Consider the following 27,674-nt stretch of genomic DNA (forward strand, 5'->3'; position numbering starts at 1 on the left):
TGAAAAATAATATTTGTAAGACAATTGTATTCTGTATTTTGTATTTTGTATTTCAATGGATCATATGAAAATATTACGTATTTTTCGTATTTAAAATCGAAATATTGTATTTAAAATAAAAAGTTTTTTTATGTAATTCAAATAAAAAATTGATTAATTGTCAATCTTAATAATTTAAAATATAAAATACAAGATACAAAATACTTTTGTGTTGCAAATATTGCGTTTTAAATGAAAGTATTTTAAATACATGCCTAGTCCTGATTATAACATTGAAATTTTTGCTTTCCACAATGAAAAATCATGAATTATTCACTATTTGCAATGATTTAAAACATTTTTTCCTCTAATGGGTCATCGTCCGCTACGAAGGATATTCTGATTTGGCACATGCTAAGATATGTATAGGTAGATAGTGAATCATGATATTACATGCTGATCATCAATCAGGCACGCATTTATAGTATCTTCACATCAACATTCGTGCTTCCGCGAGTTGTATAATGGTCGATAAGAATCTCCATCAATAAGAAACAAAAAATAATTCACTCTTATACCTATATAATTCGTTTAAAAAACTGATAGGCAGACTATAATATTATAAATATTATTTTGCAGTTATTTTAAATTATCACTCTTTTGTTGTGAAAATGAATTCTGCACAAAAGACTGTCACAGACATGAAAATTACTCACTATGTAAATAAAGCAAGTAGAAATTACAATAAATTTTATTATCGAGAAAGAGTTTAAAAATAATTAGAATAAGCTGTAATTGTCAATCTTTAACATTATTAAACATTTATATTTCAATATTCCGAAGACTAAAATTTAAAAAAAATAATAGGTTTAGAATGAATTTTAATTAATTTTTCGATGTCTTTATCGTGGAAGATTGTTATCTCTTTAAAGGTCTGTTATCTGTTTAAAGGTTTTCGTTAAAGTAATAATTGTTATTAATTGCTGTTTAAAAAATTTTTGTTTACATAATGCAATTTCATGTTACTTGGCAGACAACCAATTAACTGCACTTTCGTATTGATAAACTTATTTTTTAATAGATTATTCTTTATAAACTCATGCAGTAATACTATATACATATACAATAGCGTGCAAAAATTTTCAACCACTGACATTTTGTACTTTAATTTATAAAAAGAAGCCTAATCAAATTTTAATTATTATCAAGTGTATATAAGATTTCGTTACCCACATCTTGTACTAATATCCGATAATGATTCAAATTTTATCAGGCTTTTTTATATAAATTAGAATACAAAATATCACTGGCCAAAAACTTTTGCACGCTCTGTATATATATATATATATATATATATATATATATATATATGTACATATATACATATATAAAGCAATCGTGTTAATATTATTTATATCTCGCGGTTCAGAGATTACATACTTATCGAATGTCGTTGCAGCGATAAAACATAAGCGTGAACATTACACGGTTATTTATTCAGTTTTTGTTGATCTATTAACAAGAAAAGAGAAGAAAAGAACTGAACCATAATGATAACGGGGAATTACTGTCAGTACTTTCCTTGTGTCAACGAAGATCTATGTTGTTTTAACTTCGCGATGTGCATTTTAACATAACAATGTGTGTATGTTGCGTGCGTCACATCTTCGAAGAGCGAAGGACGCAAATTCGCCAAACAAAACTGAGAACATTAAACTTGAAACGAGGAGGCAAACGAGGACCGAACTGATGGAAAAATATCACTTCAAGGTTTCCCATACGATGCCACCGATAATGGGCAAGAAACCCATCCTGGAAAATTACCGAGAATGTTAATGACCGCAGTCGTGCCAAGCCTGACTGAGGATTCAACGATATCTAGCTCCTATAATATTTTTTATGAACAGGATGATTCTCTCATCAGAAACCGGAATAATTTTTTTTATTACAAATTAATTAAATGCCACTTTTTTTTCTTGACATCTAAAATTGAAATATTACATTTGTTAATTACAATTATATTTTAATTAATAAAATCATTTATTACTTTTATTAAATATTTCTGATTACAAAAATTATTAATATATGTCCTAATAAATTTTTGTTACAGTTAAATAAAGCTTATTTCAATTTACGACAATGGGATTTATAAACCATAATGTCGCTAAAATTAAGTTAAATTAAATTCGGTCGGAAAAAAATTATTTTACTTCCTATATTTTAAATAAAACAAACTCTAAGTACGTTACATTTTCATTATATCGTCGTATAATTACACAGATATCTAATAAATTGGCGTAAAAATAATTAATCTTCATATGTATCAATAATATCCAAGGTATACAGAGTGTATTTTAAAACTACGTCCACAAACTGTATAGTGCTATTCCTGATCAAAAATTGAATCTAAAATTTATAACTATTTTGAAATTTTTGCAATTAACGAAATATTTATTAGTTTTTAAAGATAATCGAATAAGCGGGTAAATCGACGAAGACAATTTTAAGATGTTTTTCAATGTTTAGTAAATATCTTAAAAATAAACTCTTAACATTTTTAAAATTGTCTTATGCGTCAATTTTAAATATTTTATTTATAGGATAACTAAAAAAAAATTTTTGCGAAAATTGCAAAATAATTCATAAGATTTAGATTTAGTTTTTGAACAAGAATAGTGCTATATGATTCTTGGGCGTTTTTTAAGGCACTCTTGTATATTATAAGATTCCAAAAGCAATATAATCTCGAAATTATATTACTTTCGAAACTTTAAGGAAAATTATTTTTGTGCTATCATATATACTCTTACGCTTGATAATAATAATTTTCAAAACAATGCAGCAGCTGGAATCAAAAAACCTATCTTTTCCTGAAGGGCGATGCGCGATGGGGCTTGAAAGTGCCATCGTCGCGGGAGAGGCGAGGAATCGAATAGATAATGAATAACGATGGCGTCATTACGCGAAACGAACGAAGAAAAACGGGGATCGCGAAACGATAGAGAAGAAGAGAGGAGGAAAACGAGCGAAACTCCTTCCCCCTACTTCTCTTTTGCGAGCTGAAGTACGAGGAAGAAAAAGACGCATCTATATAAGGACGTACTTAGACTGCTACTCCGGACGGTCTTGACAAGTCGCCGACCATCTGTTTGCGGCCTTACTTGGATTCTGCCTCGTTTTTTAAATTTCGCTAATTCTTTGGGAGAAAATTGTAATCCGCGTATATTATAATCCGCGAAGTGCCGTCATCAAGATGCTGCACAGATTCGCGGTACTAGCGATTTTCGCGGTGGCGGCTGCGTCCGCTGAGAATCCGCCACGAGTGTGTAAGTACTTCGTACAAATTAACAGCTAATTCATAAAAATATTAGGTGTTGGAATTAATTCGTAGCGTTTTTTAATGAAAGAATGTTATTTATTTCACATGAGCATTAAAAAATACATTAATGAAAGTACTTCCCATCACTTGTAAAACGCTACGAATTAATTCCAACACCTAATATATTGAAAATATTACATCGATTATCTGAGAAAAATAAGAATTTTTAAATTGTTTATTTTCTCTGATTTATAAATTTGAATACTAAGCATAATCTATATTTCTCACATTTAATCATAAAATTTTTGTGTAGAATAATTAACAAAAAAGTTTAAAAGCTATATTTTTTAACTCTCATAATTACATAATCATAAAATTTAAACATTTGAGAGTTTAATTTTTAGATTTTTTTTAAGCGCATAATCCTAAATATATATCCTAAAACTATTAATAAAATAGAAGGTAATATATAGTATGATAAGCAATCGATTCTTCGTGTTTTATTTAGTCACCATGTGCATCCCGGAGAAATATTCAAAGGAATGCGTGAAAATGATGGAAGAGTCGGCAAGCAAAGGTTTTCCAATATCATGCATTTCCGGACGTGATCGATATGATTGTATTGAAAGAGTTGGTAAAAAGGAAGCAGACATCGTTGCTGTAGATCCAGAAGACATGTATCTCGCGGCAAAGAATAAATTGGCTGAAAAGGCTGGATACAGTATCATCGAACAGGTGATATATTAAATACAACACTCCGAAATTTATTATATTCAAGAAATAAATGTTTAATTATAAATCTGGCACACCTAGAAAAAGCAAACTTAAAATAAACTAAAGAAATAAAAAGGAAAGACAACCAGAAACTTGAATGTAAAAACACTCTAAAAATGCAATTCTTTTCGTCGATAAACATTATTTCTAAAAAGGAATTATAATAAAAAATAATATTATGTAAATGTATAATTTACATTATAAAAATATATTTTTTAAAAGATATTGGATTATTTAAAGAAAAAAGACTATTTCTAAAAAATATTTATTAACTAAAAATTAGAAATAGTATCATGTAAATGTATAATTTACATTGTAAAAATATATTTTTTTTTAAATATTGGATTATTTAAAGAAAAAAAGATTATTTCTAAAAAATATTTGTTAACTAAAAATTGTTTGCAGATAATTTTATGATCTTTCAAGAATAAAAAAATTTATTCAATTATAACTAGAAATTAGACTGATAAGAATAAATTAAATAAGAAAAATATTTTTTTTTTCAATCGAAATAGATTTATGTAAAACTTTGGCAAATACATTTTTTGTTCTAAATTGCGGTCGGATGTTCGATAAAATATTTAATTCAGAATATTATTTATCATATAAATTGTTCAGAAAAATATATTTTTTTTTTGTTAGGTGAGAACGAAGGAAGAACCTGATGCGATATATCGTTACGAAGCGGTAGCCGTAATACACAAGGACCTGGACATTAACAACGTTCAGGATTTGAAAGGTCTTAAGTCCTGCCACACTGGTGTGGGCCGTAATGTCGGCTACAAAATTCCCATCACGAAACTCACCGCGATGGGCGTGTTGACTGACATCAACAATCCGGAATATTCCGCTCGCGAGAATGAACTTCGAGCTCTAAGCACACTCTTCGACAAAGGTTGCTTGGTAGGCACATGGTCACCCGATCCTACCATCAATCAGAGGCTCAGTAAGTGGCAGTAATCTTCGAAATTTGAGGCGATTGTGTCATATAGGTGTAGCAAACAATATCATCAATTGAAATAACGCGTACTTAGACCGACTCACTTCTTTCAAGACACTAATTTTCTTGTGTTTATTTGAAGTCAATTTGCAATCGTGCGAGTTAAAGTGACCGTGGCTCAATAAACTGCGATGCGAGTGAAGGAGTTACGTTAAGTAGAAAGTAAAATTATGTTGCGTAACTATTTCTTCTGATTGCAGTTGACTTTTCTCTTTCACATAATGGCGAAATAATTAAAGTATATATTAAAGTATTGATAAATGCGTCGGAATGCGTCGAGTTTTATTCGATATTTATTTTTGTGTTTATGAAACTTGACACATTTCAAATTCATGGATTGGATAAATAAAAATTCTATTTAAAAAAAGATACTTTAAAAAAAAATATTGAAAACGCTAATTGAGAGGTATGATAAGCTATTAATTTTCTAATTAGATATTTTATGAATATTTTACTATTACTGTGATATTGCAGTTGAAGAGGACTTAATTAGATTAAAACGTCCTGCACATTAAATTTATTTTATATATATATATATACGATTAATTAAAGCAAGAATTACATTTTTGCTCGTTCACGTTGCCCTATTTATTCTATCTGTATTATTTTATTATTACTTTCGTTCTTTCAGAGGAGACGTACAGCAATATGTGCGCTCTATGCGAGAAACCAAACGTGTGCGATTATCCAGACATATATTCCGGTTACGAGGGAGCTCTACGTTGTCTGGCTCACAATGGCGGCGACGTCGCCTGGACGAAAGTCATCTATGTGAAGCGTTTCTTCGGTCTGCCCGTCGGAGTTACTCCGGCAACGCCAACATCCGAAAACCCGGCTGACTTCCGGTATTTCTGCCCAGACGGCAGCAAAGTACCTATCGACGCAAATACGAAACCATGCACGTGGGCTGCCCGACCGTGGCAAGGATACATGACCAATGGAGCTGATACCAACAATGCGGAAGCAATTCAAAGAGTACGTGATTTGTTTCTTAAGAATCTATTTTACATGTTTTTAATGACTAATTGAATGTTACATGGAATAATAAAGAGATTGTTTGAACAAAATCATTCCTATATTATGTGACATAGTATAAAAAATTTTAAAAGATATACATTATAATTTGTGATAAAAATATTATCTTTAACTTCTAGAAAACAATAATTAGTTTTCTCAAACATTAGCCAAAATTCACATTATTGAATAGTAATTAACACATTAAATATTACCATAAATTAATTATCATAATAAAAATGACAAGTGAATCAAGAATTCAAAGGATAGGTTTAATTAAGAAATTATTTTTTTAAGTAACTATTACACTGCATTGAACAGATTGCGATTTAACTTTGGAATCTTTTTCAGGAATTAACGCAGCTAGGTCAGCTTGGCGAAAATGAGAAAGCAGATTGGTGGGAAGATCTCTTGCTTCTCAACGAGAAGACTTTGGCTGTCGCTGCACCGCCAGTATCACCGGATGAGCATTTGCAAAGCGCGAAATACATGGACGTGATCGAGAGAAATTCCGGAGCGCCGGAAAGAGACGCTCGTTGGTGTGTTTGGGGCGAAAATGCATTGAACAAGTGTCGCAGCCTCGCTAGAGCAGCTTTCTCTAGGTATAGTCACGAAACACGTAAATGTCAATTTTCGATCAATCTAACTTGGTGTCTCGAAGCAAAACAAATTTAATTTCTTAGTTGTTCTATTATCTAAATCTAATTAAAATCATAATTCGTGTCATAATTGATCTACTCTCACTATTATCTAAAATCTAACAAATGTTTGTTAATTAAATATCTAGAATGTAAATAAATGAGAAATCGATTTCATGCCTTGATAGAAATTACATTGTTTAGATTATGAAAATACAAACACTCTTATTCAGGGTTGTTAAAAGTTACTTTCTCGTTTATATCATGTCGTTACTTTTTATAATAAACAATTTGATAATGACGTTGCAATTTTTTTATGACGCTAACTAACTAAATAAACTTCGTTACTTTTTTATGTAATTTATACATACAACTCTACTCTTATTATATCTTGATATACCATATATTACATATACCATAATCTATATAGAGACGCCAGACCCAGATTTGATTGCATACTGGAAAAAGACGAGGCTGCTTGCTTGAAGGCTGTCAGAGATAATGGAGCGGATATCACAATAATCGACGGCGGATCAGTAAAACGTGCAATTAATGAATACAACATAAAACCAATCGTCGCTGAGACATATGGTGAGGGATCCACGAAACTCAGCGAGCGACCAGCACTTGCTGTTATCAAGAGCGGCTCCTCCATAAATGGATTGGGTACGATACAATCTATAAATTCCATAAAATTATGTGAAATATATAAGAGATAAATATATAATTAAAAATTAGGACTGATTTTACATTAATAAAAATATTAATTTAACAAAACTATCAATATGAAAGCAAAATTGTAAGAAAAAATGAGTTATTCAAATAATTAAAAAAGTTTATAAAAAAATTAGCTCTACATATATAAATTTAAAAGAGCTTATACAAATTTCTTTCATGCATAATTATCAATATTCTCGTTCACAGGCGATCTTAAAGACAAACCATCTTGCCACAGCGGTTACGAAGGCGATTTTGCTGGTTACACTGCACCAGCTCACATACTCAAATTTAACGGTCTTATTAATGAACCTAGCGAAATAAATACCTTTTTCTCTAAATCCTGTGCACCTGGTGCACCTCTCAATTCAAAATTCTGTCAACTATGTGTTGGTAATATCAAGATCGACGACGATCAGGCAAAAGAAGCAACGAAATGTAAACCTACGAATGCTGAATATTACAACGGCGGAAAAGGAGCACTCAGGTAATATCATCCCTTTATTATTTTTTATGCAAGTATCTTCGACTAATTTATATATAAATAAAATAGGAATTACTCGATTTTACTTAAATAAAATAAATTGCGTACACAGTATTTGCGACTTGATAATAAAAATAATATATTTACCGAGAATTTTATTATCTCCAAAGAGATAACATATTAAAGAGACTGTTTAATTTCTTTCAGATGTTTGAAGGATGGCAAGGGTGACGTTGCATTCCTATCTTTGACAGCTTTGCAGCAACTTGGTAAACACAATTGTGTTAAATAAATTACACATGTAATTATACTTATATCGTTTCTGGACGTTATATATCAAATTATAGATAACGAGAAGGATGCCGCTGGCAAACTCGAAGATTACATCTTGCTCTGTCCAAATGGTGGTCAAGCACCCATCAACGAATGGGAACGTTGTAATTTAGGTTTGGAACCACCAAGAATAATTGTTAGCTCGGCTGGGAAAAGCCCAAACGCCCTCGAAGAATTGAAACATGGCATTTTGGCTGCGAGTAAATTGTACTCCAAAAATCCGGATCTGCTACGCCTCTTTGGTGCCTGGGGCGACAAGCCTAATGTATTATTCAAGGTAAGATCATTTCCTATTTAGCTAAAATAATAAGTTTAATCGAAAGTCTAATCTAATTTATATTAAGTGTATCAAATAGGATATCTAATATTAAATACTGCTATTATAAATGTAGCACGTATATATATAGCAAAAATATACTAATAACAAGAATATATTACATATATATATAAAATTCTATCTTAGACGAAAAAATAACAATTTATTATATATAGCATCATAAAAAATGATTATATTTTCCTTGCAATATGTTGTTTTTTTAAATTCGATGATCATATATTGTTAATTTAGATATATGTTTATTTGTACGAAGAGTAAATGTTATGTCACTGTCTTTAGGATGACGTGAAGGAACTAATGTCCACCGATAACACGTGGGACAAGTGGAATTCTTGGGCAGACATTCAACAGGACTACGGCACTCATTAAAACTTGACAATTAAGAATCAAACACTACTTGATAGCTTTTAATTATAGTATATGTGATATTGCTACTCTGTTGCTATTGCTAAAAAATCATTATTAAGTCATAATATATTAATAACCCGAAAGGACTGTTAGAAATAAAACAAATAAAATACCGATAACCTCGCTTATGTTAACGCATTGAGAAATAGCATATTATCGCGATAAGGATTACACATTTCAATGTCACGACCAATCTTTTAAGGAATAATGCTGAGCGTGAAGACTTGTTGAATCACAGACGCTTGCTTCTTTAAATTTTCGATAATAAAAAATATATTTTCCGAGCATGCGTGTACATTATATCTTAATTCCTACATCATCTTTATAAAATTTTTTAAAAATGTGTTTTAGCTTTTTTTATAAATATTTTTAATATAAGAAAACAAATTTTTTGTAAACTATAAAATGTAAACGCGACCAGCGCGATCTGAATATAAAACGTGTTTAATAACAAAATAAATAATGTCTAAGCAGCATTTAACAATTATCCAATGAGTGTCCCTCTTTGACATGCTCTTGATCACGATCAGGTATATCGAGCTTTGCAAATGCTCTTTCGATGACGATGTGACAGCCAGAGATTTAATGATCTAATGTTCCTACTTTTCTCGTTAAATAGAGATCTAATAACGTCCATCGATAGCATCATGGGATAAGTGATAATTTTAACTAGACATTATCTAATCTTTCATCACAAGATATTCTTCAATTTATTATGAAGAAAATTGGTGACTTTACCGTGTTTGCTACGCATGTATTTCTTGTATATAACATTTGCACCGAAATCCTTATATTCTACAGTTCGTTGTATCATAATCTGCTTCGTAGAATTCAACATTCTTTCTTCCCATCTAAAAATATAAATGAACTGTGAATTTAAGAATTTCAACTTAATTCCTAATTAATTAATTAATTTTAAATTAATTAATACCTAACATCAATGACAGTGTTTTCATTATTAATAAATATAAACATCAATTATGTATATTTACAATTAAACTAGAAATTTAGATATATTATTTTCAAATTACTTAATTAACTAATTTCAAATTAATTAATTAATTTTAAATTAATAAATTTCTTCTTGCAGATCGTGTCAAATTGTATTTTCTTTATTGCAAGATTAATATGTTTGTTGTTTAAGAAAAATATTACAAATATATCCGTTAAAAACAAAAAGCAGAATATCTATTTTGCGCATTTGCTAATCTTTTTCTTACTCTATGAGTGATTGTTTATTTCTCCAAACTTGATACCATTCTAGATTTACGTTAACGTCGCTCAAATATACAATACGAAGCGACAACTCTATTGCAGCTATTGCTATTATATACACTGGAGTTTCACATAAGTTTTCATCCAGCATAGATGAATCGATCTGTAAAAAAAAATTATCTGTTTTTATGTACAGTTTGTATATTAAAAATTGAATCGCTATATAGTATTTGTGTTTATAAACTACCATATAACTACCGCAAAAGTAGACACATGCGATATCATTCGGTTTAATAATATTACATCGACTGTCTTGATTTACATTCAATATATAATATGAAAGCAACGAGAATGGATCAGCGAATCGTGTATTGAATTTAACGGTGTAGAGAATCTTCTTTTCATACTTTAACAAATCTTTCTCTTGATTATTGTATAAATCTTTCGCCAATTCCAGAATTACAGTCGCCTAAAAAGAGAGATTATTTGATTCCATTAGATATTTAACGAATTTATATTTAAAAAAAAATTGCAATATATTTTAATCAGCTAGTTATGGTAACATTATCTTTCAATCTTTTGCTCTGGACGAAAAGTTTTATTACCGATGGTATTTTATCACTAGGTGCATCTTGCTTGAGAATTATCCAAAGACACGCTAGAGTTATTAATTGTATATCATCAATTCCCACATGAATTCGATCAATAGCTACATTAAATAGTTTGACAGTCTGATAAATGACATGCGACGAATAGTAGCAGTGTATCTGAAAGTGATCGTAATTATATGTACAACAGAGACTGAGATTGATATAATTTTGATAAATATGTTTTTTTAGTCTATGTAATCTAAGTAATAAAAAAAAATCTAATGTTAGTGGCTTGACCTTGTCATTAATAAAGATAAAAATTATTTTTGTAAATTTACAATTCTAAAACAAATATTTATATCATTTTCCAATTTTTAATGCTATATTAATTTGTAAAAAACATTGTACTGTTCCAGCATTCGTAAAGAAACATTTGGATTCGCACGAGGCGAATTAGCATTAGGCGTTTTTAATATTTTATATCTTCTAAATTAAAAGTTAAAAACAAAATTAAAATAAAACCTACATTTTTTAATATAAAACTTTTTAACTAATTGATTGGCAATATTGAATTTTCAGAAAACAAAATGTTATTCATCCAAAACTGCGGGTTTAAATAAAATCAATTTTCTCAAATATCCACAAATTGAAAAGTTTGCAAATGCGAATCCGCATCCAGGTATCACTTACGAGTTAATCAAATGTCCTACGTAACTATTCAACATTACACTTACACCAAGACGAATAATATATCCTACAACGATTCTCCTCTGTTCTGCATTTACATTTTCACGCAGAAATTGAGGGGAAAGCCTCGGAGCGTTGATATCCCTCTTATGTTCCGTTTCTGGTATATCCTCCAAGTAATCACGTTCGTACGGTGTTTCGCAAATAACATCATACTCGTTTTCCTTCTTAATTGCTAATTTCCGTGTCATTATACATTTTTCGTAATGCACCTTTTTGATAAAACCATTGTTAAATACACAGCGAGTGGATGGTATAAGATAATTTATTTATAATATATTTATATATTTATATATTATATTAATACTATAGCATATAAGCTTGACAATAAGTAATTGCAAGCCTATTTTAAAAGTATATTTCATTTGTCTTTTAATCTAATATCAATTTGTGCTTTAAAAAATCACGATGCTAATCTTTTAACAAATGAACATGAACATATATTTTTGTGCTATTTATATATATTACATTTTTTTTACCTTTGTTGGAGTTAATGGCAGAGAGATAGAGCCATCTAAAGGTGTTACGCTATTAGAGCTAAAAAGTGTAACGTCTAATAGATTATTATTGTCAGCGTTTTCAGAAATAAAGTTTCTAAAAAAAATGTTTGCAACAATTTAAGACTCGGCAAAACGTGTTCCGCATACTTGCTTTCCCGTAATTTATCGTGTGTAGAAATAATTTTATATTAGGTGTTGGAATTAATTCGTAGCGTTTTTTAATGAAAGAATGTTATTTATTTCACATGAGCATTAAAAAATACATTAATGAAAGTACTTCCCATCACTTGTAAAACGCTACGAATTAATCCCAACACCTAATATATTAATTAATAATTAAATAATATGTGATAATGAAAGAGATTTATTTTATTTTATTTTTATATTTTTTATGATTTACCTCTTATTAGTATCATTTTGTATTGTCGAAGATAACTTATTATTTTGCAGATATATCTCAATTTCATTTGATATCTGCTGAAGTGCATTCTTCAAGGAGTCGATATTTTGGGCTTGTTCACTACCTTCATTCGCATTTTGTAATAGCTCAGATTGCAAATTCATCGATCCAGTAATAGAATTCTTTTGCAAGTTGGTTCTGGAATTAATTTTATTGATACCAACCAATGAAAGAGTTTTGTTATTTAAATTTGTATTGGCCGTCCTATTTTTAGGCACGGTACCAGCTGAAAAGATTTACAAATAAGAAAGTCTTTCTTCCTAATTAATATAAGCATATACATTTTTCTTATACTCTCTTAAAATATACTAACTGTATGGTTTCCTCATTTTCTCTTTCCACGTTTGAATACTAGAAGAAGTTCGTCTTTTAACATCGTCAGAAAGATGTTTAATTTTTTGAATATTGGATAATTGAACAACACTGCTTTGTGCACATTGCAACGGAATTCCTCTGCTTTCGGAATAAGATCTGAATGAAACATAATCAATTAATGTCATGATAAATATAACATAAAATATAAAAATAAACATTAATAAAACAAGTACATATATATAAGTAGTAGATGTTAATATATAAGTAAATAGATGTTAATAAGTAGATTAAAAAATGATGTAATATTTATATATTAATTTTTGCTCCTTTAACAATAAAATGCACTGTTTTATAAATAGCTTACACATTGCTTTCGATTAATATTTTTGTATCAATACCTCTAAGAAGAATTAAATTCACAGCATAAAATAAGAAGAGACTGTTTTTCGTTTTGTATATTTGATTGATTTGAATTATGATAAACTGAAAACAGTGCTTAATAAAAAGCACAGAAAATATAAAAAGAAAACATATAAAAAGAAGTTGGTTTATAACAAAAGAGTAAATATAAACAAATGTAAACATACACTTAGATAATATAGCAAAATCCGAATATCATCTTTAACTTTTTATAATTTAGAAAATAAAATTTATACAATTATCCATGCAATATTTTTTTTGTTCTGTATTTTAAAGTAAATAATACACAAATATATTATGAATTATGTGTGTACAAAAAGATTTATTGAAAATTTGTATAGATAATTACCTCCGATTGTTAAATAATTTGCTGTTCACGTTAATTTTATCTAAAAGAGCATTCTGCCGACAGTTGCTTGAAGAACGTGCTCTAATAAAAAAAAAAACAATTTTTTACATTATCTCATTAAGATTTTTTATTTTATATGTATATATAAGATTGCCCCGAACATTTTACAGCCAAATTTCGAGATTTTATAAGAAATTTAATTCCGCACAACTCTTGTTTTGGTATTTTTTGTTAAAAAACGTATACATTCCCTATAATATTTATAAAAATGTAAATTTATAAAAATTTATAAAATAATCGTACAGAGATTTTTGAACAATAATTTTTTAACGAAGCGCATTTTTCGATCCACGTTTATAGGAAATTTTTTGTTCAAAATTAAATTTTCTATAAAATTTCGAAATCTAGCTAAAACATTCGGGTCCACCTTGTATATAAATATATATATTATTGTAAATATATATATTGTTAGAAAGTAGCATCAAATTTAATCTTTAAGTTTTTACAACGGAACTAATTTTCCGCAGTATATCCTTCTCACCTGCGTGAAATATATAAATCAGAATTAAGTTTCTCGAGCTTGATTGTTGATTCGGTTGTTTTTTTGAGTACTCGAGTAACTTCGTTATCTCGTCTTGTTTTTATTTCTTTTTTTTTGGATACATCTTTTCTCACACGGGATCGTGATCGACCACTTTCATTGCTATCTTCGGAATAAATCTGAAACTTTCCTCTGTTGGAAGAGTATTGTTTCACCATCTTTGTATTGTAAACTACATGATTTTCAGTATTTCTTAGTGACAGGCCTTTCTTCTTTCCACTGTTCTTGAATTCGGATAATTTGCCACTTTTCGTTGTGTATATATTTTCCTCCATGATTATGTTATATTTCGTAGCTAGTTTAACTCTGCTGTCTGAGGAATCTTCGCCGACGTGATTAGACATCTAAAAAATATACGTAAATTAATTTGTCATTGATCAATAATTAATGATATAATATTAATAAGGTAAATGTTCCAGAGAGAGAGAGAGAGAGAGAGAGAGAGAGAGAGACCAGTGAGTGACCAAATATATACCTATGTCCGGACATTCACACAAGATTTATTATTATTAATTTCAAATGCTTTTTTTATTATAATATTATAATTTAAACGTATTTTAAGATTATTTTAAAAACGTTTGAGATTAATAATAATATAAACAAATATAAAATTTTATAGGTTACCAAACATAGATATACGTTCGATTATTGGGATGTTTACCTTATACTTCATGTTTGTGATATATGTATATGGAGGAATAAAAGCGATAGTAATGTAAATCACTTTTTTAAACCTATCAATTTGAAGTCATTAGTGCAATTTACTGAAGCAAATATATTGAAAAAAATCTTTTTGTTCTTCAAAATTATAATTAAATAATACATCTGTATAGCTTTCACTCCTCTATATGTTTCAAATAATATCATAAACTGTGTAACGTATATAATTTATAACTATATTAAATATGTATAAAAATATTATATCTCAATCAATAATTAGAATATTATATCAAATACTTTAATTATATTATTAATTTGATAAAAATTACAAAATTATAAATATTTGATGGAAAAACTTACAAGATGTAACGCGATTATGATGTTGTTTCTCGGTGACTAGCGAAACGACTGCCAGGCAAATCCTACGAGTTTTTGCCTCGACTGTTTATACTTGTATTCGTCCTACCAATATAAGTAAAGCTACATGAGATAGCAAACACAACAAGAAGAATTCAAAATTCGAAATAATTTATCCGCTACTTATTTTGCATCTATAAACCAGGAAAAATAGAAGGCAGACATCAGTATAATGAAAAACGTTAATTTTAAACATCTGAGAACTTTGTGAGGTTTTATTAAACAAGATGTAATATTCTAGCAACGTAGCATTCTCTCTTATTTACACTTTTAGTTTACACCCGCGGCTTATTCACTTATTTTTGATTCGGTTGAAAAAGCTCATAAAAATGACGCGTTCCATAACACAGATGAGACAGCTGATGAACACCGCGGCGATTATAAAAAGTAGCAGCGGCACAATATCGCCGATCTCGACTGATTTCCACGATGATTTTTCCTGCGATCAAAGATAAATGTATCAATCTGTCGGATGATAAGTCAGCAAAATTTACAACTCGTACAGCACAAAAATTTGTAGCAACATTGCTGCAACATTTGCAATGTTACTGCAATATTTTTGAATAATTTGTGATGTATGAGAGGGATACGTACACTCCCTCCGCTTAGCTGAACCGACCATTGTGTCTCCAGCAATCGCTGCAGAATCCCATTGTCTTTCAAAAGAAGAATACTGCAACAAATAAAACGTATTTATCGAAACAATTCTTAATCATTTTAATTCATTTTAATAAAGCTTGCACGCACTTTGCGTTAATGATACCACGGTACGGGCTGTTTGGTTGCAAAGCCATTGCTATGGTAGTCTGCGTGATGACATCCAATGGCTCCAACTTGCAGTCGACTTTTTGCTGCAGCAATGTTGCCATATTGTCCAATGTCATAAAGGCATATTTATCATCCTTACAAACGCGTTCTAAGCCGTCCAAGTAATTATTCGGTAAATCAGTTTCCTTCATTAGTAATTCATCGAACAGCACGTTCATTATTTTATCCGATGTATTCTGTCATAATAAAATTATCATAAATCAATGTGTCGTACATGAAACTTTTCCTAAATATAATTTCTGTTAAAAGAGGATAGAGAAAAAGAAAAGAGACTAACTCGTTTTTAAAAAAATTCATAAAAACGTATAAATTAGTACTTTATATATGAATAGAAAATGTTTTTAATTATAAAATATACTGTTACGGCATTTTTACTTCAAACATGTAATGTACTTTTTCTCTGATCGCTGATTTTATAGCAAAGCTAATCTAGGAATTATTTTAAGCACCTGAAAAAAACTAAAATCTGCCGAGTCTCCGATCACGCCAAAACGATAGGTCTTATCCTTCAGAAGACCATCCATAGTCGTAAAGGGCATGATAAACGTTTTAACAGTAAGGAAACTAATCAAGGCAGCGGAATACGCAGCTACTATCACGACAGCCGATAGATGAATTATGAAATGCACAATTCTCACAGGATCCAGTATAGATTGTTTCATACCTGATACCATTTTTCATAAGAAAGATAAAGGTCGTATATTAAAAAAAAAATTAGTATAATATATTAAGAAAAGCGCAAGCACTCGAGCAATTGGCTCGTAAAAGTTAAAGCTACCTTGATTACAAAACGCTCCTGTGACGAAAAACAAAATTTCTGTAAATCTTAAACGGTTGTCATTTCGAAGATATGGAGATGTTACTGTAAATAATCTCTGAATGAGCACAATTGTTCCGCTCGTAAGTACAATGAAAAATGCGATGGCACGCCAGATATTTGTGGAGAACGGTGCCGTGTAGGCATCCCATTTTACATCAGATGATGCAGGTCTTTTAATATACGCACGGCATCTTAAAACAGAAAGAACATAAATAAGATTTTAATTTTGTTACCTGATACATCTAATTCATAAACTCGCGAGTATATTTACTTTTAAGGAATTCGACACAATCTAATAAATTTTCTACAAGCCATTATTAAGTTTTAAATTGTAAGATATTGACCAATCACAGTCAAATGTGAGAAACATAATTGACCATGATTGGCCAATTTTTTACAATTTAAGACTTAAAGCTTAAGCAGTGGCTTATTGTAGAAAGTCCATAATGTATCTAATAAATAATTAAATGCAACTGTTATTATGCGCAATATTACACTTATGCCCATTTCTACCAATGTAGATTAACTTTAATCTCGGTTCAACTTACTTTTTTGTTTTTTTCTAATTTTTGGAATCAGAAAAAGATGAAGAGTAAGTTGAACCGAGATTAAAGTTAATCTACATTGGTGGAAATGGGCATTAGTCTTTTTACATCATGATCTGGCTTATATACATTTGTTTTTAATGGACTTGACACAATGTAACATATTTAAATAATTAAATTTAAATCGTCTGTGTGTGTCTCTGAATCAACTAATAAATATCCTTTAAACCTTATTAATTTCGCACATATTTTAATATTTTGCGTGTTCTGATGCTTATTATAGATACAGTGTTTTAAATTACCCGAGGAAAAATGTTACCTGAGGTAAATTGTATAATGGACATATTACTATATATATATATATATATATATATATATATATATATATATAATTATATAAAATATGTAATTTTAATGTATAATTTTGTACAATTTTATATTATTTTATATTATTTTATATAATTATATATGAAACATTTTTTTCTTGGCTAGATATCAAATATCTCAAGCTTGTTACTAAAACATCGATTAGATTTAGATTTCGATACATCTCATTATTTAGAATTTTTAAAGAAGGAATATACTACTTGGTTGTGTAAATAGGCGTTGTAAAACTGATAGCATCTAATCTATCCGAGGTCATCATAAACTCTGTTGCCGCAAAGTCGACATCATTGTTCATTAACATTCCGATCGCACCCGTACACGATCCGTTTGGTAGACACATACCCCACGATTTGGCCTCCTTGTAGGTGAATCTGTAGCAAATTTGGAAATAAAATCAGTTTTTATTATCAGAATTTTTACCGCAGCATATATAAGAATGGAATAAACAATTATTTTCAAATGACAATTGTTTTTTCCGAAGTAACTTCACAGCAAAAAAACTGTCAAAATCAAAATTAAATAACCAGAAAATCATGTCAGAATTATTGATAATTTTTTTCGAACAACAATAGTTATTGTAACAATTATAAAGTAAAAGGAAGGAAGAAAAATCTAGGATGAAGAAGCAGTCATGTTGCGCAACCTTACTATAAAATGGATTAATTTGAAAAGAATCAAAAGGAAAATGTAACCTTTTTTAAAATATCATATTATCATTTTTATCAAATTTAATAATAATCATACTTAATTAAATAACGTGCAAAAAAAATAATATATTTTAAAAATATATATTTTATTTATTGCATCAATTTAAGAAATTATTATTTATTGTTATTATTTATAAAATGGATTATATATATGTCTATAGTGATAGATCTATATGTTATTTTATTTGTTACATAAAGTAGACGCTAATTCAAAATCGATCGTTCTTTATATTGAATATTATGGTTTGTTTTGGTGAAGAAGATCTTTTATATTAATTATTTAATGAATTCTATGATATAATTAGGTTTAATCCACCATATAATCTAATAACATATTCGGAAAGACGTCGAAGAACTGGCACTGGACGAAAAAGAGAGATCTTCGAGGAAAAAGCGGCGGCTAGTGAGGAAGAATATTTTCGAAGAGAGACCGCAAGACAATTAAAAGAGCTTAAACAAAAGCAAGCTGAAATTAAAGAAGAAAAAGAAGATAAAAAGAAAAATGAAGAAGACAAAAAGTAAAAAAAACCTGATGAAGCAGATTGAAAAAAATTGATAAGATATGGAAAACTAATAAAATATATATTACAGTATATGTATATATATATATATATAATATATTACAACAATTATTAACTTGTCAATAAATTAAATTTTTTTATTTGGAAATTGTTATATAATATAATCGTTAAGTTTGATAGCGCTTATTTACAGAGCGTAATTTTATATAATATAATAATTTCTCTCACGCATACAATATAACCTTTATTATTATCTGATAATATACTTACGTGCAATTTAATGCCTCCTGCAATAGTAGTATTACTTCTCCAAAAAAGCCACTTATTTTTGTTATTTCATTTCGTTCATTGCGATGAAACAAACTGATAGGAGGGTCCTATGCGTATAAAATTATTATGCCAAAGCGAATATTAAGGTGCTTTAAGAATTGTAAATATAATTCTGTTTTAATAAAATGTTATAAAACGCAAAGTAATAAGTAATTAACAAAAGTACTTTTCAAACCTATCATATCATGTGTGATATAGAATAAAAAAATTTGTAAAAGTTTATTTCTAATAAGAAACTGTTTTGAAAACAGTGCTTTCGTTAATAACCATTATTTTGCATTATATCATTATCATCTTCGCCTTTTTGAAAGTGATAAAAGTTATTCCACTAATTATCATTAATTTAAATATTATTATTTCTTTTTAACAAATAGTTAACCACTAATTGCATATTTAATTAATATAAATATCATTATAACCCTTATGCGAAAAATAGGATAAGCGACCTTACATGGATTGACGTAACGCGTATATTCTGGCCGAAAAGATTGTTCCTTCTTAAAAATAGGCCATGCTTAGGACCCTTCAGACCATTCCTTATATCCCATATACCGAACTGCGACGATCTTAATTCTCTTCCTTTGTCAACTTGATAAACTTCAGTGATGATTTCTCTGCCGATTACATTGGGGCTATTCTGAATCACCATGAACTTACAGTCAAATGGTACGTATATTTCAAAGAAAAAGTCTTCGAATTTGGTCTCGTTACTGAAGAATACTATCCAAGTGGGATAAGCCATCGCGATCCACGTTGCAATCTGCTACATTTTAGTAAATAAACGTTCATGCCGACTGTTCGCTTAGAAATTTTCCAGGCTTTGCTTTATGAGAATACGATAACGAAAAAGTAGTATTTCGTATTTTGAAAAAGATAATTTTTCAAGCTTCAAAAATATTTTGAACATTTACATAAACTAAAATAAAACTTTGTGTCAAATGTTCTTAATTCATAATTTATATATTTATATACTTATATTTATATATACTTATATTTATATATATTTATATATATTTGTATATTTATTACATATTTATTATAATAAAAATTAAAAAAAAAGCTTTCTTATATTTTTATGCATTAATATTTTTTTAAGACTTAAGGGCCATCACATACAAAATTATATAGGGTAACTCCAGCAAATACGCCGCGCTGGAGATTTATGCCACAGAAATCAGAAAAAATAGAAGGAGTGGGGATAATTTTCTCGCAACTACTCTGTTGCATGTCTTTATGTTATATTAATATTGTTATATTAATATGTTATATTAATATTGTTATGATTTCAGTTTCTTATTGTTAATATTAATGAAACTATTGTGAGTTGAATCAATTTGTCGTTAAGTAGCGCCATCATAAATTATAATCAACATAAAATGATTACTGTAGGACGTGCAAAAGATTTACAATTAGCGGTTATTTCGTGATACATGAGTGTAGAGGAATAGTAAAGAATGTTGTATAATAAAATACTTTGCTCTTGTATTCTTTGTTGAGTTTGTTGTCTTGTATATCTCATCTATTTGGATATACGTCCTTTTTAGCGGACGGGATTTATGCCCAAAGCGTACAAAGTGCGTAGATAGAATTCAATGCACTAAATGCAATAAACGTGTTACATGAAATATGTACCTCATGTCATAATACTTGTAATACATGTAAAAGATTATAATTATTATTTATTACTTTGTATACATATTTATCATTCTTATTCCTTAATAAAACTTTATAAATGCATTTTATAAGTTATTGTGTCATTTTACGTCTTATTTATATGCATTATTTGTAAATTTTTCATGAGCCGTACAAACCCCCCCCTCCTTCCCCTAAAAGTAATTATATATCCCTATGGGATATATGGCAAAAATGCAAGGGTAAAAAAATTCATTTTTTAATACGAAATATAAATATTTCGGATTTCTAATATTTTTTTCATAATAGTAGATAGTACAAAGTTTTTACTGATATAGTTTGTTTATTTTAAACATAATAAATAATATTTAATAAATTACGTTTTTAATAGGTGCGTATATACCGGAGTTATCCTAAGCTGCATAATCATAGCATAAGGTCACTGAACCAATAATAAGCATCCAACATAAAGACTCCATGTTGATTTACATAAGATACTCATTGTCTAGGGGCCTTATGCTATGATTATGTAATTTTATATGTGATGGTCTTAAGAATAAAAATAATATTGTATATATCGTAATAACTGAATAACAAATTAAGTCTTATTAATATTCTTTAAACTTTTAAAAAATAATTACATGAGCAAAACCATCCCTTGTATCTTCATGGTCGTTAAGCAGAATGAACAAAGGTCTCTTGATGTGAAAATAACTTTGCCCAATCTGCAAACAATCAAATGTCTTCTTCTTTGGTAAGAGATAAATGCATCATTTGTGACAATTAGATGCATAAAATAATCTTGCTATTTATTATATAGCGCTTTGTTACAAAGGAATTCTCAATTCAACAAGGATTTCTCTTTGTTTAATAATTAAATATTACTGATTATAGAAGAAAGGCAAATCCCTTTTTTCTTTATGTGCTCACTCGTGTGTTGAACATATGAAAATCCATGAAAGTGGTGCGTATGTGATGGGTCATGCTCAGGTATTTCTGAAGAGCCAGTAAGTGTTCATTTTCCATAAGTCCTGCAAAGTGCGAACTTCCAATATACGAAAAGTCGATTGCATTAGCATCCAAGAATCATTCTGATTGATGCAATATATTCTGATTTTGCATTGTTCTCACCTTGTGTTTCAATAAGATTCGGATTACTGTGCAAGAATACAATGCACGTGTTATTAAAATAGTCACGGATACTCTTGATCAGACCCTCGTACACATAAACTGGCCTGATTAGTTGACTCCACGTGAGATCGAATACAAAAACGATCAGGCCTATGATCAAGCACAGATCGGACTTGCAAAACATTCTTCCTCGTACAACTGTGTAAATCGATGATCATTCGACAGCAGGGATTCAACCGATTTCAGCTCGATGATCAGGTTGAATACAATACACAAAATCCCAGATTCGATACATTTTCTGGTTACATTCACATTGCGTCCTTCGTAAACTACCGCAAAAAAAGTATAAGTCAATTTCATTTAAATGTCAGATAGCGACTTACCCGACCGTTATGCATGTTAGAACGTAATAATAAAAGTTTTATTTGCACTCCGATCGCATGCCTGATCGCATTTCTAGATCGGATCAAGAACTTTTTTTTATATAATTGAGTCCGTAATAATTGTACAATTCCGCGGATTAAAATGATCGGTTTTGTAAAATAATTGATTCGAACGTGACATAAAGGTTCACGCGACTGCGCTTGTATGCAACGAAATCGAAACTATTACTGCATTGCCAAGAATAAAACCATTTTCTTAAGTAAACACGATCGCCTGATACGCACGCCCGGTTCCGCGAGTTTGGCATTAATTATGTATTTGCTCTTTTAGCACATATTTACTCACTGGTAAACCGAGTCAAGCCATTATTCAAACAATTCTTGCTATACATTGTTAGTGGAATGAAATATTGTTTAGCAATGAGCAAAACGATTTGCGAACTTTGCAAATGGATTTATATAAATGAATGATCGACGGAAATTTCCGTTATATGAATCAAATGATATGAAAGCAATATTATCTGATTCAATAATCACGGAATCTAATCTTAATAACAGCCTGTTACACTATAATAATTTTTATAGCTAATGAAAACTGTGACTAACGTGACTGAGTTATGGATATACAATTATACAATTATAGAGACTAGGAATTATGTAAGAGATTATCAGCATTATTGATTTGTCCTACTAACACGAAGCTTTTAAAAAAAAATAATTTATATACAGTGTATATTCGATTTAAATTTCCAAACAGAATAAGAAGTCACGATAACATCAAAATAACGTTAAAGTGAACCATAAATAATTGAAAAATGACCGATAAATTTTTCGTGACAATTTTGAAATCATTTTGACATAATTTTATTGATGTTATGATGATTTATTATTCTTCTCAAGTCTAATCATCAAACAACATCGGTAAGATTTTTAGTATAGATTAAGCAATATTTATTCACATTTACGTATCAAGGAATATTTAATAAAAGAATATATAATGTAAGCATTATGAACATTTCTTGATCAAATGTTAGGATTATACATATTCACATTTAATTTGTGTAACCCTTTTTATAAAATTAGTTTTACATATCTCAAGCGCGCACTACGAAGTAGTGTAATGTAGGGGAAACCGGGGCTAATAGACTCATTTTTCAGTTTCGAATTTTTACAGATAAAATTAAGAGACTTATCGAAAAAATTCTACACCAGCTACTACGTACATTTGATTATCTAATAATATTTTAATAATAAGGGGAAACTGATAACAATATGAAAAAAAATGCATTTTTCTAATGCATTCCATCTGATTCAACTAGCCCCGGGACGGGGATAATTCGACTAAGATTATTAAAATAAAGATTACTATATTTTAAGCTACATCTTTGGCTACATATTAAAACTTTATAAAAATATTTTTAACACAAATATTCGCTTCGCAGGGCAAACAATACTTCTTTTTGCAAAATTTGTTCATTTCGTGCAAAAACACGTCGAATAAGCCTAAGTCGCTGCTGCGTGCTCAGACACATTTACGCATGTCTCACGTGTTTTGTTTTTAATGTAGCCTCGATTATGCTACTTACCCCTATATTTAACTGACCCGATCTCCTTTACATTAATGTTTTAATATGAATTTAATAAATTTTTAATTTTAGATACTTTAAAAATTAAAATTTTTTAATTATCAAAACTAACGTGGCTGTGAGTACTATGTGTATATATATATATATATATATATATATATATATATATATATATATATATATACATCGATTCGATGTCGATTCCGTTATCATTTCTGATTAGGATGCATATAATATGCACAATAACAAAAAATAATTTTTTAGCTTTGTATATAATTAAAATTCATTTTATCCGAACATATTGAGGAATATAAAACAATTCCGATAATTGAACAATTTGTCTTATCCCTCGACATGTTCAGATAAATAGAATTCTGCATACACGAAGCTAAGAAAATTGTTTTTGTCATTGCCCATATCATTTGTGCATGATATTCAAAGTACGTTAGCCTCGAAAATTAAAAAATTTTAATTTTTAAAATATTTAAAGCTTAAAATTTAAAATTGAAAAAGTTTATATTAAAACGTACTTAATGTACCTTACGAAACAGTGTGCATCAGTCATTTTTAAAATTTTAAAAAATTAAAAAAGAACGTTACATAAAACTTAATTTTTTTTATTTTTTCGCATATTGTATGTCGATTTATAATAGTGTATGTGCAGTAATAGGTTAGACAACATACAATATTTTTAGAATATTCACAAAATATGTAAGATTTATTTTTAATATTTTGTAAATATTTGTATGGTCTTATATTGCACAGATCATAGATATTTATTATAAAAATTACGAAATATTTATCGTAGATAAAATATTTATATATATTTTATCAACGTTTTCGAGTAAGCTTATATAAAATAAGTATAAAATATTTATGAATATTTATTATAAATATTCATAAATATGTTAATATTTATGAATATTTATAATAAATATTCATTAATATTTATTATTCTATGTTGTCTGAAAGAATTGTTATATGTATTTATTGCACTCTCTTGTCTATCATTTATACTATTTATAGTTCCAAACTAACATTTAAAAAACTCAAGTCAAGGACATCGAGCTCTTAATATCTAAATTACTACTCCTATTATGTATAATTTAGATAATAAGCTCTAATATGAATTCGAATATTTGAAACTGAACATAAACTTGCATAAACAGAATGCAGATAAAAGGAATTTTATTGCAAATGTTATCACCAATGTTTAGCTTACTTTAAAGAGTTTAACAATCAAATATTGTTTCTTCTAGAAAATGAAAGAAAGATTGTAAATTTTTATAGCTTTCAGTTAATTAAGATCTTCAATTGTATGACCATGCATAACTGACTGAAAGAATATATAATATATATGTATATAAAATTTTATTTAAAAATTGTGATGTGCATTCTAAGTAGGATAAACAAATAGATAACTGGAAACAAAATACCGGAATTATATTTAATTACATAGAAAATGTCTAAACATTCTATAATTACTGAACATAGAAATTACAATCATTTGATTGGGAGAACATTAAAATTTTAGACATTGAATAATTGTTGGAAATTTAATTTCTGAAATGTTACATATTAAATTTAAAAAAAATCTTAATTTACAATTCAATACAGAATATTTATTTCATACGTATGTGGTATTTATTAACTGTATTTATTGTTCATAAATATAATTTATTTACGATTATTTTAACGTTTTACAATATTGCAAAATAATCTTTAAGCCTGATCTACAATTGCGTAAATATTAGTTGTAAGTGGTCATAATTACAAGACATCACCAATCACAGTCGGATATTCTTCTTGTATTCAATTATAATTGGTCAATCCTTACAACTACAACTATGTTTATACTTATAATCAAGGCCTGCTCTAGCTAATATGGAGCCGGGTGCAAAAAAATGCGGAAATTCTTGGAATTCAAAGAAAAATTATTACAACAAAAATAAAATATATTTTTTAATAATAACAGTTTAAACGTAAATTTTAAACATAAAAATGTCTTTAAGACCGCATATATGATATACACAAGTAATAAACAAAAAAAGGCCTTTATGCGGTTAAGCTGAATCTTACAATTAGTGCGCAGATTTTTTTGTATGAATTTATATACATGTCCAATTCTGCAAACGTGCGCCGAAATATTTTTGGTCTTAAAACGTATTTATTAACAAAACCAGAGTAGTAATATCACCATTAAATTGACTAACAATTTAAATAATATTGATACTAAATCAATATTATAAAATCAAATTAAGTGTATATGCAAGTAAGATCCATGAGTCAATTTCTCATAAACTTGCTAAGTTGCTATCAACTTAATTTGTTATTGTATGCAAGCAATTTTTGCGGGTCAGTCAGCCTTACAAAAAACGTTTTCAAATTAAAATAATAAATACATTACAATATTATATTACCAGTAATGAAATGTGTAATAAGTAATCAAAGGTGAATAAAATATATTGTAATGTAAATAAAATATACTGTAATTTATCGATTATTTGCTAAAAAACTTACATTGTTAATAATTATTTAATATTTATTGCTTTATTAAGAAACTTTATCGCGTGGGTTCGGATACGGTGCAGCCTTTGCGGTGCATCCTTTGACTAAAATCGGTTCTTACAACTATTTTTACGCAATTGTAGATCGGGTTTTATAAACGTTCGAAATATTTTTCTAAAACATATTTGCTTTTAACATTTCATAATTTCTATTTTATTTCTGACATCCAATCTTTAACTCATTGTCAGTCATAATGTTATTATGTTTAATTCTTCCGATACAACTACGAATTTTTACTTTTCTTCTTTTATTTTTATACTCTTGGTCTTTAAATAAGTTTTCTTTCTTGACTTTGATTAGCTTGATTTCTAATAATAAATTTGGCTTGTATCCATGGGCGCTGGCAAAACTATTTGCAGGGGGGAGAGGGTGCACTCAGAAGAATTCAAATTCGAATTCCAATTGCAGATAATGGCTATGGTCCACTTGATGCTACGAATGCTTCAAAGCATTTTTTGATTGGTCAGTTAATAAAATTCTTTCTTCTGATTGATCAATCAAAAGTTTCGAAGCATTCGTAGCATCAAATGGACTGCATCTATTAATGAATTCGTTGATAATACGACGAACAAATTTGGACTGCAATAATTAAATTTTCGTTTCAACATTGATTTTTCTAAAATGGATTTCTTAAAATTTTATTACATTAATTAGCATTTATGCATTGAATTTCTGTTCAATTAAAAAAATTATATTATATAATTACGCGACTTCTTTTTCCTGTAAATTTTCCTATTTCCTATTTAATTATTTTATGAATCAGGAGGGTGCAAGTGCACTCCTCGCGGCGCTCTTGCTTGCATCAAATCATAGACTACTATTTATTGTGTCGTTGTTTCTTCACCTAATTATTCAATCATGTGATAAAAAATTTGAAATGAACAATCGATTAATCAATTTTTTTATCTGTTACGTCCAATGGACTCCACGATTTCTGCATTTCGCGAACGTTCGATGAA

General features: G+C 28.8%; 4 protein-coding genes and 1 pseudogene across 10 annotated transcripts; 3 read left to right on the forward strand and 2 right to left on the reverse strand.

Moving 5' to 3' along the window:
• Nucleotides 1–1,440: 1,440 nt before the first annotated feature.
• Nucleotides 1,441–3,188, forward strand: LOC147911010 (uncharacterized; annotated as a pseudogene).
• Tsf1 (transferrin 1) lies at nucleotides 3,090–9,288 on the forward strand. The gene is made up of 10 exons (XM_011070408.2): nucleotides 3,090–3,305; nucleotides 3,807–4,033; nucleotides 4,715–5,018; nucleotides 5,704–6,047; nucleotides 6,438–6,688; nucleotides 7,155–7,390; nucleotides 7,649–7,928; nucleotides 8,133–8,194; nucleotides 8,273–8,535; nucleotides 8,875–9,288. The coding sequence occupies exons 1-10, from the start codon at nucleotides 3,233–3,235 to the stop codon at nucleotides 8,962–8,964; spliced, it is 2,130 nt and encodes a 709-aa protein (XP_011068710.1). The 5' UTR covers nucleotides 3,090–3,232; the 3' UTR covers nucleotides 8,965–9,288.
• Nucleotides 9,289–9,506: 218 nt separating this feature from the next.
• LOC105154708 (uncharacterized) lies at nucleotides 9,507–15,312 on the reverse strand. Of its 3 annotated transcripts, none has more exons than XM_087413648.1 (11): nucleotides 15,221–15,312; nucleotides 14,141–14,544; nucleotides 13,600–13,680; nucleotides 12,829–12,986; nucleotides 12,456–12,741; nucleotides 12,035–12,092; nucleotides 11,543–11,767; nucleotides 10,824–10,985; nucleotides 10,466–10,687; nucleotides 10,224–10,381; nucleotides 9,507–9,854 (listed from the first exon to the last, which is right to left on the reverse strand). In XM_087413648.1, exons 2-11 carry the CDS (start codon nucleotides 14,542–14,544, stop codon nucleotides 9,695–9,697), a joined length of 1,914 nt encoding a protein of 637 aa, XP_087269774.1. In that variant the 5' UTR covers nucleotides 15,221–15,312; the 3' UTR covers nucleotides 9,507–9,694. The 3 variants fall into 3 exon arrangements, with proteins under 3 accessions (XP_087269774.1, XP_087269727.1, XP_087269811.1); XM_087413601.1 differs by having other exon boundaries at nucleotides 12,035–12,149; XM_087413685.1 differs by lacking the exon at nucleotides 9,507–9,854 and having other exon boundaries at nucleotides 10,213–10,381; nucleotides 10,477–10,687; nucleotides 12,035–12,149.
• Nucleotides 15,237–22,778, reverse strand: LOC105154709 (putative glutamate receptor). 5 transcript variants are annotated; one of them, XM_087413784.1, is made up of 12 exons: nucleotides 22,179–22,778; nucleotides 21,978–22,078; nucleotides 21,689–21,790; nucleotides 19,867–20,178; nucleotides 19,356–19,462; nucleotides 18,058–18,228; nucleotides 16,884–17,116; nucleotides 16,555–16,769; nucleotides 16,025–16,281; nucleotides 15,872–15,950; nucleotides 15,544–15,716; nucleotides 15,237–15,322 (listed from the first exon to the last, which is right to left on the reverse strand). In XM_087413784.1, the coding sequence occupies exons 1-11, from the start codon at nucleotides 22,360–22,362 to the stop codon at nucleotides 15,570–15,572; spliced, it is 1,908 nt and encodes a 635-aa protein (XP_087269910.1). In that variant the 5' UTR covers nucleotides 22,363–22,778; the 3' UTR covers nucleotides 15,237–15,322; nucleotides 15,544–15,569. The 5 variants fall into 5 exon arrangements, with proteins under 5 accessions (XP_087269910.1, XP_011068706.1, XP_087269948.1 ...); XM_011070404.2 differs by lacking the exon at nucleotides 15,237–15,322 and having other exon boundaries at nucleotides 15,464–15,716; nucleotides 21,689–21,772; nucleotides 22,179–22,777; XM_087413822.1 differs by lacking the exon at nucleotides 15,237–15,322 and having other exon boundaries at nucleotides 15,464–15,716; nucleotides 19,867–20,175; nucleotides 22,179–22,777.
• Nucleotides 18,237–19,117, forward strand: LOC147911011 (uncharacterized). Its single transcript, XM_087414446.1, has 2 exons — nucleotides 18,237–18,544; nucleotides 18,870–19,117. The coding sequence occupies exons 1-2, from the start codon at nucleotides 18,489–18,491 to the stop codon at nucleotides 19,084–19,086; spliced, it is 273 nt and encodes a 90-aa protein (XP_087270572.1). The 5' UTR covers nucleotides 18,237–18,488; the 3' UTR covers nucleotides 19,087–19,117.
• Nucleotides 22,779–27,674: the final 4,896 nt, after the last annotated feature.

Source organism: Acromyrmex echinatior, chromosome 1 (genome assembly GCF_024713525.1).
Source record: "Acromyrmex echinatior isolate Ae372 chromosome 1, ASM2471352v2, whole genome shotgun sequence".
Lineage (NCBI taxonomy): Eukaryota > Metazoa > Arthropoda > Insecta > Hymenoptera > Formicidae > Acromyrmex > Acromyrmex echinatior.

Bases quoted from the DNA above. Each gene is read 5' to 3' on its own strand.
- Tsf1 (XM_011070408.2), top strand. From the start codon at position 3,233: ATGCTGCACAGATTCGCGGTACTAGCGATTTTCGCGGTGGCGGCTGCG. The intron at 4,034-4,714 runs GTGATATATTAA...TTTTTTTGTTAG, and splicing joins GATACAGTATCATCGAACAG to GTGAGAACGAAGGAAGAACC. The intron at 7,391-7,648 runs GTACGATACAAT...TCTCGTTCACAG, and splicing joins CTCCTCCATAAATGGATTGG to GCGATCTTAAAGACAAACCA.
- LOC105154708 (XM_087413601.1), bottom strand. From the start codon at position 14,544: ATGTCTAATCACGTCGGCGAAGATTCCTCAGACAGCAGAGTTAAACTA. The intron at 12,150-12,455 runs GTAAATCATAAA...CATTTTTTTTAG, and splicing joins CAAAATGATACTAATAAGAG to AAACTTTATTTCTGAAAACG. The intron at 9,855-10,223 runs GTAAGAAAAAGA...TTATATTTTTAG, and splicing joins AATAAACAATCACTCATAGA to ATGGGAAGAAAGAATGTTGA.
- LOC147911011 (XM_087414446.1), top strand. From the start codon at position 18,489: ATGTTGCGCAACCTTACTATAAAATGGATTAATTTGAAAAGAATCAAA. The intron at 18,545-18,869 runs GTAACCTTTTTT...TGATATAATTAG, and splicing joins AAAAGAATCAAAAGGAAAAT to GTTTAATCCACCATATAATC.
- LOC105154709 (XM_087413784.1), bottom strand. From the start codon at position 22,362: ATGTTTTGCAAGTCCGATCTGTGCTTGATCATAGGCCTGATCGTTTTT. The intron at 15,951-16,024 runs GTGCGTGCAAGC...TATTTGTTGCAG, and splicing joins CGTGGTATCATTAACGCAAA to TATTCTTCTTTTGAAAGACA. The intron at 15,717-15,871 runs GTACGTATCCCT...CTTTGATCGCAG, and splicing joins TTCAGCTAAGCGGAGGGAGT to GAAAAATCATCGTGGAAATC.